This window comes from Emiliania huxleyi (assembly GCF_000372725.1).
Source record: "Emiliania huxleyi CCMP1516 unplaced genomic scaffold EMIHUscaffold_395, whole genome shotgun sequence".
In the NCBI taxonomy this organism is placed as follows: Eukaryota; Haptophyta; order Isochrysidales; family Noelaerhabdaceae; genus Emiliania; species Emiliania huxleyi.
Window position 1 is genome coordinate 33,172 of NW_005199006.1, and position 9,799 is coordinate 42,970.

Sequence of the window (9,799 nt, forward strand, 5' to 3'; positions counted from 1 at the left end):
CGCGCCGCGCGCGCCTTCCCGGCGCATAGGGCATAGGATTCCTACGGAAAAGGGACCGTCTCTGCGGCAGTATATGTGTCTAAAGCGTAAAGGGTGAAGAGTGAAGTCTGGGAGTGTATGGGCGTCGTGGGTGGCACTCGGGGTTCTCTCGATTGGAGTTCGTTTGGACGGAGGAGGGGGGGGGGCGCGGGGGGGGGGGACGCGTATGCATGTTAAACATGCACATGCATGTGATGACTTGCGTAATGTGTGTGGCTGCGGGACACTCGTGGGGTTTACACTGTGATCACCCGCGTTCACCCCTTCTCGCTTCTGATCACTGTAGAGACGATACCCCTTTTGAGCTTTGTTGAAGGGGACGGCGCGTCTCGCGAGCCCCGTTCTGGACCCGGAGCCCCGCCCGCCCGCGGGTTTGCCCACCCGCGCCCGCCCTCGGCCCGTCCTCTCCTAGCTTCCTGCAAGCTAGAGGGTCCTCGTCTCGCTCTCCGCTCGCGCTCGGGTCTCGCGCGGCCCGCCCGCTCGCGGCCCACGAAGCGGGGCCAGGTTCGTGGGCCCCCGCGAAAACGCGGTGTCGAGCCACGTGCGGCGCGGTGGACCACCCCACCGCGTCGCGGGCCATCACGCGCGGCTTTGCGTCCTCCGAACCTTCGCCCGGGGGATCGCCTGCCGGCGCAGCTGCGGGACCAGAGCGGCGCTGCGGCACTGTCAGAGCCACGAGAGGACGCGCTCGCGCCAAAAGGCGGGCTCGAAGTCGAGGTGGTCGCCGAGGAAGGGCAGCGTGTGCAGCCTGCCCGCCTCGTCCAGGCTGCGCAGGCCGAGCGAGTCGTTGCGGTACTCGGCACTCTGCCGCATCGGCACGACCGGGCCGCCCTTGCCGCCCCACGCCCAGAAGGCGTGCGTCGAGCTCTCCCGAGGCACCACGCGCGTGTCGTTGAGCGCGTGCACAAGCACGTACGCCTCGAGGCGCTGCATCGCGGCGCGCCGCCGGGCCATGGCTGCAGATGTGCTGGCGCCGCTGTCGCGCTCGTTGTTTGCGTCGGCCAGCCAGCGGGAGCGGGAGAGGTACGCCTCTCTGCCGCCCGACACGTCCTTCCAGTAGTCCGAGAAGACGGTCGGGGAGCCGTACGGGTCGAGCTTGAAGACGAGGCAGAGCAGCGCCCAGACTGCTCCCTCCGGGCAGGCGCCGATGCCGGCGTGCGGTGTCGAGACGGTGACGAGGCGGCCGATCGGAGGGCCCGAGCCGCGCTCGAGGTAGCCGCGCAGCACGAGCCCTCCTTGGGACAGGCCCACCGCGTTGAAGCCGTGCTTGAGCTCGGGGTCCGACGCCACCTGCGACCGAGCCAGCCACGCCCGGGTGAGGGCTGGGACGGTCCCGCCGCTGCGGCGCCGGGCTCGCCTCGGCGGCGAAGGCGGCGATCTGGTCGTCCAGCCTCATCTTCATGGACGCCGCTCCGTCCGCAGTCGAGGCGCAGAGCACGTGGGTTCCCGGGTACTCCTCTTCGACAGAGCCGCAGAGGGAGCGCATCCCCTCGTTGGAGCTCGCGTCACCCATGCCGTGCAACACCACGACGGGCCGCCTCGCAGGGCCCACAGCTGACCGAGGCGGGCCGGCCGCTCGAGGGAGCACAGGCGCGAAAACTGGGGCATGCAGCTGGTGGGCTGCCAAGCGGTGGCATGCGAAGCTGGCGACGAGCAGCAGCGCGGCGGAGACAGCGGCGCAGTGCGCGAGGGCGGTGGCGCTGCACCGTCGGCGAGCGGGAGGGCTCACGGGACGGTGGGCGAGCTCGTGATAGCTGAAGTGAGCCTGAAGCTCCGGCATTCTTGAGGCCTGAGGCGCGGGCGCAGCAATCGAGCGTCGGCTTCCGTTGTTTGCAAAGCAGGCCGTCGGAGAGAAAAAAACAATTTGAAAGCGGCGAATGTGCTCAAAGAAAGAAGAAAATAAAGGGGGATGGCGGCGCAAGCGGGATTTCTTTCAAAAGGCAACGTGCTCCGATTTCTTGCCTCGTTCGTCCTCCAGGAGGAGCTCGGGCTCCTGCCAATGCGAGGCGCGATCTACCCCGCCTGTCTGGCGCTCACTATCGCCGCCTTCACCGCGCTTGGCCGGTCCTCCCGGCGGCCGGAGGTCGAAAACGCCACGCAGCAGAGCACCAACTTTGACGCGACCGGTGATCCGGTGCCGCAGCAGCTCCTCGCGCTGACCGCGCGGCGCTCGACGGCCGACGCGGTGAGGACGCTCTCGCTCTGCGCGATGCACGACGACAAACAGGGCCGCGCCTGCCGCGCCGCGCTGACCGTGTGGCTCTCTGAGGAGCAGCGGCTGAGCGAGGCGGAGCGCGCCGCGCCGGCGTTTGCCTCGCGGTTCCGCTTTGGCAGCTCGGCGCCCGTGCTCGGGCTGGCGGCGTGGAAGTGGTCGCTGCTCGGCGGCCTGCTCGTCGCGTACTTGCTGCGCGCGTACCTGGTCGTGCTCACGCTGTCTGTGGTGGTGCTCGCCGCGCGCCTCGTCGCCGCGACGGTGCAGGGCGCGCTGCTCACGCTCGCGCTCGGCGCGTACTGCGTGGCGGCGCTGCTCAAGAGCGCCGCCTCCGCCTACCTCACTCTCTCACAGCACACTCGCCGCCAGCGGATCGAGGCGCGCCGAGGCGAGCCCGCTCCGGGAGGGGGCGAGCCCGTCTGACGGCGCGCGTGACTCTGTCCTAGGACCTCGACCGGCAGCTCGCGCGGCAGGCGCGGTGCGGCTCGGGGACGAGCTACAAGGAGTGGCGTCAGACGGCGTCGCGGCGCGACGAGCTCTCAGGCGCGGCGGCCGGGCGAGGAGAGAGGAGGGAGGGGGCGGTAGCCCCTGGCCCGAGGTAGCCCCTGGCCCGAGCCTTGCCTCGCTGCAGGCGCGTCGGGCTGGCGCAAGGATGACGCGGGGTGGGAGGCGGTCCACAAGCACGAGGAGCAGCTGCGCCGCGCGGCGAGGGAGAGCGGCACCGGCGGGGAGGCGCTCAGCTTCGTCCTCTCCCCAGCGCCGCAGCTGTTCACAGCTGCTCACGCCGACAGCCGTGAACAGGCGCTCATGTTTGCGCTGCAGCCGCTGATGAAGCGGCCGGCCCACGCCGAGCCGGCAGTCGCGATGGGGGGAGCGAGGCACGTGACGGAGCGGCACTCGCACAACCTGAGCGCGGCGCTGCGGAGGCTCGTCGAGCCGCCGCCCGAGGGGCTTCCCGCCCCGTCGGTGCCTCAGCTCGAGAAGCGGCTCTCTTTCCTGACTGCGTCCCAGCTGTCGGTCGGCCACACCGCGCTCTGCCTCTCGGGCGGCGGCGCGCCTCTCCCGAGAGGGCCGCCGGGAGCGGGCTAAGGACACGCCTCACGCCCGCCAATGCGTGCGCTGCAGGCGCGCTCGCCATGTACCACATGGGTGTGGTCAAGGCCCTCCTCGAGCAGCGCCTCCTCCCGCGCGTGATCAGCGGCACCTCCGGCGGCTCGATCGTCGCCGGCTTCCTCGCACAACGCACCGACGAAGAGATGCTGGCCGACGTGTGCGTGCCGACCGTCTCGACCTGCCTGCCCGAGCGATGGTTCCCGCCGCTGCACGAGCAAGTCCTCTCCTTTGTGCAGCACGGCAGCCGCCCTCCGCCCGCCCTCCCCTCCTCCCCGCCCCCTCCCTCACCGCCCGCCCCCTCCCTCACCGCCCGCCCCCTCCCGCAGGCTACCTCGTCAAGTCCTCCGACTTCGAGCGCACCGCCCGCGCCTACTACGGCGACATGACCTTCGAGGAGGGCTTCCGCCGCTCGGGGAGGCGCGAGCGGCGCGGCCGAGCCGCCGGGTCTGCGGGCGGGCGCACCTCAGCCTTCTCTGCCGCCGAGCAGGCACGTCAACATCTCGATCGCCTCGTCGACGCGCGGCGGGCGCAGCGAAGGCCAGTCCGTCCTGCTGAACCACGTCACCACGCCAAACGTGCTCATCTACTCCGCCGTCGCAGCCTCGTGCGCGCTGCCGGGCATCATGCGGCCGGCGACTCTGATGGCGAAAGACAGCCGCGGCCGCATCGTGCCGATGGACCCGCCGGGCGCCCGAGCGTGCGAGGAGAAGCCAGCCCCCCGCGGGGTTGTCCACGACATGTCCACCGCCCGCACCGCAGGCACCAAGTACGTGGACGGCTCTCTGCGGGCGGACCTGCCGCTGCACCGGCTCTCGCAGCTCTTCCACGTCTCGCAGTTCATCGTCTCGCAGGTCAACCCGCACATCGCCCCCTTCCTCGAGACGCCCGCGCAGGCGCCGCGCCGCCCTCGCAGAGCCGCGCGATCGGCGGCAGGGCGGTGGGCGCGAGGCGTTCGCAAGGGCCATAGGCCATCCTCTCGGAGGTGACCAACCAGTCGGGGCTCGCCGCCTCCCTCGCCGGCCTGCAGCGCTTCCTCTTCCGCGAGGTGCAGCACCGCTGCCGCGCCCTCGCCGCGCTCAACATGCTGCCCACCCTCTTCGGGGAGGACGCGGCGGGCGTCTTCCAGCAGCGCTACCACGGCTCGCTCACCGTCGTGCTTTTAGCAGTCAATCATGAATCGGCAATCACAAGTCATTAACAATGATTAGGCTCGCTCACCATCGTGCCGCGCCTCGACGCGCGCGACTGCATCCACGGCGTCATCAGCAACCCGTCCGTCGCCGACATGCGCCGCCTCCGAGGCGAGGGGCGCCTTCCGCGGTTCGGTCCGCGACGCGTCCACGACGTGCCGCGTAGGCACCGCTACCTCGACGAGGGGCGCCTCAAGACGTGGGAGGCGCTCCAGTGCATCCAGCAGCTCCTCTCGCTCGAGAAGGCGGTCGAGGCGGCTCGCACCGACACGCAGCAGCAGCTCCACGCCGCGCGCGCCGCACGCGCCGCCTCCCTCACGCCCTCCTGCTCCTCCTCCCGCCTCGCCGCCGAGGGCGACGCCGCGGAGGAGCAGCCCGCGCCGCCCCCGCGCCCGTCGCCGCCGGCGCGACTGCCAAAGTCGTCGCTGCCCAAGGCGTCGAGCTGGGCGAACGGGCTGGACGGCCTCTCGACGGAGGAGTCGCGCCGCTCGGTCGAGCTCTTCCGCGACTCGCGCGCCCTCCTCGAGGAGCACTCGGACGGAGGGCCGTCGCCGCCGCAGCTGCCGCCGACCTCGATGCCAGACGCCGCGTCGCCAGGGCTGAGGACGGTGCTCCCGACGCTCTGCCGCGCGGCATTCTCGCCGAGGAAGGGCGTCGACGGCGACCGCAACTCGGAGGCGTGGAAGAGCTGCGACAGCTGACGGACCCGTCCCCTATCCGCGGGAAGGTGGGGCGGCCGCCCGCTGCGCTCGCCGCCGTCCTCGCCTGCCCCTGCTCTTGTGTGCGCCTTGATGGCTGCCTCCTCGCGGCCGCGATCCATCGTACGCATGTGCATGTGCTCTTTTGTGCCCCATCCCGGATCCCGCCCGCGCCCTCTCGCCTCCCCGCCGCGCTTTCCCCCCATCCCATGTGCTTGCTTCTCTCGGACGCTCTCCCCGTCTCTCGTGTAATGGGCCGCGCGCTGTCGTGAAAGCAAATAGAGGAGGTAATACACAAAAGAGTGTGTAATGGAACAGGGGCCTCCCTTATACTCGCGCTGTCCGGTGAGGGTATTGTCGCCCCGCGCAATGTGTGCGCGGTATGTGCGCGCTCCAACCGCCAACCCCCGTAACCCACATTGCTTCAAACAAAAGCCCGCAGCCTCACTCCATCGACATATATATATCTCTTTCGCATCCTCCGCCTCGGGCGTCCGCCAGCGCGCTGCGCCGCACACCCCGGCGCACAGGAGGCGGCGCCCGCCGCACCTCGGCCGCCTCGGCGGCGCCCGCGGCACGGGTGCCATGCTCGCCGTCCGCGCGGTCCATCACCGCATCCCCATCCCCGTCTGTGGCAGCGCCGCCTGCGCCCGCGCCGGCCTGCTCTGGGACGGCGCGCCACCGCTCGTCGTCCAGCATGTGCCACCACCGCCGACACGAGTAGCCGTCGTACTCGACCTCGTGCACGATCCGTCCGTCCCCGTCCTCCTCCCGCGCCATGACGGTCGCAGGGTACCACCGCTCACTGTCGCAGAAGATCTCGAGGCGCGATCCGGTGGACAGGACAGTGTGGCCGTCGAGCGCCGACCTGGCACCCTCGCGCTTTCGCTTCCGTCGCTTCGCCTTCGTCTCCTTGCTGCGCAGCAGGGTGTAGTTCGGGCCCACCTCCGCCACGCTGTCCAGCACGTGGACGGCGCTCGCCATCTCGACCGCGTCGTCCTCCGGCGGAAGCTCCGCGTCGCCCGCGGCCGCTTCCCGAGCGCGCTCGTCGCGCATCCGCTCGTGGTGGGCCTGCCGACGCGCCACGCCGGCGCCCGTGTGCCTCCGCGCTCGCCGCCGCGTCCGGCGACGGCATCGATGCTGTCCGCACGAGCGTGACTCGCCACTCCACGACCTCCACGCTCTGCCCCTTTCCCCCAAACCTAAATTTGTCTACAGTTACATACATACCTCGCGCGTACGAATGTCGCTAGAGAGCCTGAGGCTGAGCGGACAGGCGGTATGCGCCCTATGCCTAGGTGATCGGGAATTGGGTTCACACGTTTTGCACGCGACTATCACCGTACTATTGTAGAGTGGGAGAGAGAAAGGGGAAGAGGGCTTTATCACACTGTAAGCCGTTCGAGAGCTGTAGCACACCACGTATGTACACGATTCACGACGGACGCTTCCCATGACCCCGCCAACTACCCCTGGTCTGTGTGCATGTGAGATATCGACCGTCAGACATCTCGTGGTATCATCCACATAATCTGATAATCATCGCTTCGCGACAGTACGGGCACCGCCGGTCGCGCTCCATGATTCTGGCGGCGTAGTCGCCGCAAGCGGACCAGTGCCCGCAAGGGACCGCCCGCTGCGTGCGACTTCGGCTGGGCGAAGCATATGATCTGAGGGAGGGTGTGGAGGATGTAGAGTGTAGAGCGCTGTAGAGCTGTAGAGATGTAGAGTGCTGGAGAGCGCTGTAGAGCTGTAGAGCTCTACATCCGCCGCGTGACGATGTGCCTCCGTTGTAGAGCGATGTGTAGAGGCGCTCTACAACGTGAAATCTCTACAACCAACTCTAGTCTCTACATCATACAAAGCAAACAAACACAACACAGGTGGTACAAAGCTCGCTTCCAAGCTCTCACGCCGCGCGTAGGGCCCTTAGGGGCCTAGAGAACACAACCACCCCTCCCTTTTCTCCCAGTATTGTAAGCTAAAAGTGAGTTTTGGACGGATGGAAAAAGACTCACGATGGCTAACCCTGGGCATGGCCTCTCTGGGGATGAGCTGGGTCGGCCTCCTTCCTCCGGGTCTGCAACTCGCACGGCGGGCCCGCGTCCGAGCAAGCGTCCGCGGCCCGCGGTTGTCCCTTCGCAGGGCGCGACCGACATGGTGGTCCACTGCGCACCAAGCAGTGCTTTTGTCGACTATTGCCGGCTCTCCATGCACTTGCAACGCCAGAGGCCGTGCTTGGAGAATGCCTCGCAGTGCTGCTGCGCCTGTGGATTGTGCCGCAGCGCAACCTCCATTGGTGCGCTGCGGTGGCGCGCCGGCCGCTTCATGCATAGCTCTCCGGAGAGGGGCCGCCGACGCGTTTTCCGTCCGTTTCATCTCGAGTTGCCCGAGTGGTAAAAGCAATGGACATTAGGGTCAAGCTGAACGATCGGGAAACGTGGCCGAATGGTCCCCTCCCCCGCGCCCATTCCCCTGCCCTCTCCCGCCACGCACGCCGACCGAGCCCTCTCCGCTCTTGCACCGGAGGAAAATGGAATTAATCAGAAGGGCGGGCGCAACGGAGAGGGGCGGCGGAACAACAGACTAAGGAAAAGGAGGGACTGAGGGGGGCTGGCTGTGCACACAATGAATCATGATGTGATGCGAGGCGCTATCTCTCAAGATGGAAGCAGGAAGCGTCCATCCCGGCGGTGGTTCGAATCCACACGAGCCGAGGGGTGAAGGGGGAGGGTGGCCTGAGGTCTGAAGCTCACCCATTGAGGAAGTGAGAACTGCTCGGCCCACCCCTGATCCTGCTGAACAAGCCAGCTGCAGACCCCCTATCCGGGTATGGAGCCGAACCCGTGACGGCAGCGCTCCCCGCCGCTGGTGCTCCCGCTGGCTGGCTGGGGTAGATAGGCAGGTGGGGCACGGAGCCTGGTGGCGCCCGTAGCAGACCCCCTAAAGGGGGAGGAGCCGAACCCAACCGCTTTTTCTCTGTGCGAGCAGAGGTGGGTAGGAGGGCGATGGTCGCCACACGAAAGCGTGCGCGGCCGGCTGGCTCCTGCAGCCTAGACGAGTCGACGCTGGCGTCGCTCAACACCTCGCGTGCGCCGCTCGAGCTCACGGGCGGCCACGCGCAGCCAGCGCGGATGGTGCAGTACTTTCGGGAGGCGAAGCTTACCGACGTGACAATCATAGTGGACGGCAAGTCATACGCGGCCCACCGCAACGTGTTGGCGGCGGCGTCGGACTACCTGGACAAGCTCTTTGCCGGCCCAAAGTGGGCGGACCAGGAGCAGCCGGTGAAGCTCTCTCAGGTGCCGGGCGCACACACGTTCGCAAACATCCTCGAGTACATCTACACGGGGAGCTGCATGACGAACGAGAGCGACCTGATCTCGATGCTCGAGGCGGCGCACTACCTCCAGATCGAGCCGCTGCTCCGCTCGCTGCAGGAGCTGGTCGCGCGGCGCGTGGACGCGTCAAACTGCCTCGAGGCTTGGAAAGTGGCAGACACGTACACGCTCGAGAAGCTGTCGGCGACGGCGATGCAGGAGGAGGCTCCAGTAGTTTGAAAAGCTTTCCTCTTCTGCGGGCTTCTCCGGGTTGTTCCTCTCCATCCTCCGTCAGGGCAGGTCGGAGAGGACACCTCCTTCGGCTTCTCGCGGGCGGTGCTCGGCTAGACACTTCCTAGACACTTCCTAGACACTTCTCGCGGGCGGTGCTCGGCTCGGCCTCGCCGCCACACGTGCCTGCCTCCGCCCCCCCTCACGCACCGCCGCCCGCCTGGCGCTTGGTGCAGGCGCGAGTCGACCTCTCCAACGCTGACGTGCTCGGCTCGGGTTGGATGGAGAACCCGAAGGACGAGGACGGGCACTACCGCCTCTCCTGGCGAGAGAGAGCCGGGAGAGATGGCGAGATGTGGGGAGATATCGCCTCTCCTGGAGAGATGGAGAGCCGGGAGAGATGGCCGAGAGGTGGCCGAGAGATGGCCGAGAGGTGGCCGAGAGGTGGCCGAGAGATGGCCGAGAGGTGGCCGAGAGATGGCCGAGAGATGGCCGAGAGATGGCCGAGAGATGGCCGGGAGGTGGCCGGGAGGTGGCCGGGAGGTGGCCGAGAGGTGGCCGAGAGATGGCCGGGAGGTGGCCGAGAGATGGCCGGGAGGTGGGCCGGGAGGTGGCCGGGAGGTGGCCGGGAGATGGCCGGGAGATGAGCGGGCTACGGAAGCAGGAGTCCTAGCGGCAGACCGTGAGCTCGTCCCCCCCCTCCGGGGGGGTCCCTCTTTTAAGTCTGTTTAAGAAAATCGGCCTCACCGGCACGCGTCGCTGGGTTCCGCGCCGTTTTATCCAATACTGCCTTTATTAGGCACAAACCCGCCTCTGAAGACACATCTGTAGGTCTGGTGCACTGGCAGGAGCCATACTCGCATAGGGGACGCGTGCCAGCTGACTGTAGCCAGCTTCCCGGCCTCCGGCGTCTACCGGGAGCCTCCCGGACCATCGACCTCGGGAGCTCTCCCGCACCGTTTAAGCGTTTAAGACCGTTTAAGGAATCGGCGGCCC

General features: G+C 67.9%; 4 protein-coding genes across 4 annotated transcripts in view; 2 read left to right on the forward strand and 2 right to left on the reverse strand.

The window, feature by feature from the left end:
- Positions 1–705: 705 nt before the first annotated feature.
- On the reverse strand, positions 706–1,552 carry EMIHUDRAFT_118363 (hypothetical protein; the record flags this gene model as incomplete). Its single annotated transcript, XM_005770987.1, has 2 exons — positions 706–1,305; positions 1,337–1,552. 2 exons carry the CDS (start codon positions 1,550–1,552, stop codon positions 706–708), a joined length of 816 nt encoding a protein of 271 aa, XP_005771044.1.
- Positions 1,553–2,038: 486 nt separating this feature from the next.
- On the forward strand, positions 2,039–5,283 carry EMIHUDRAFT_470219 (hypothetical protein; the record flags this gene model as incomplete). Its single annotated transcript, XM_005770988.1, has 10 exons — positions 2,039–2,668; positions 2,698–2,794; positions 2,883–2,983; positions 3,053–3,302; positions 3,377–3,604; positions 3,691–3,808; positions 3,852–4,199; positions 4,258–4,346; positions 4,573–4,684; positions 4,721–5,283. The coding sequence occupies 10 exons, from the start codon at positions 2,039–2,041 to the stop codon at positions 5,253–5,255; spliced, it is 2,508 nt and encodes an 835-aa protein (XP_005771045.1). The 3' UTR covers positions 5,256–5,283.
- Positions 5,284–5,696: 413 nt separating this feature from the next.
- On the reverse strand, positions 5,697–6,308 carry EMIHUDRAFT_118365 (hypothetical protein; the record flags this gene model as incomplete). The annotated part of the gene is made up of 1 exon (XM_005770989.1): positions 5,697–6,308. One exon carries the CDS (start codon positions 6,306–6,308, stop codon positions 5,697–5,699), a length of 612 nt encoding a protein of 203 aa, XP_005771046.1.
- Positions 6,309–8,260: 1,952 nt separating this feature from the next.
- Positions 8,261–9,799, forward strand: part of EMIHUDRAFT_243667 (hypothetical protein) — a gene marked incomplete at both ends in the record, with an annotated part of 2,465 nt that continues 926 nt past the window's right edge. Inside the window, 2 exons of the mRNA XM_005770990.1 lie at positions 8,261–8,803; positions 9,040–9,079. Coding sequence (XP_005771047.1) covers positions 8,261–8,803; positions 9,040–9,079 — 583 coding nt within the window. The remainder of the gene's footprint in view (positions 8,804–9,039; positions 9,080–9,799) is intronic.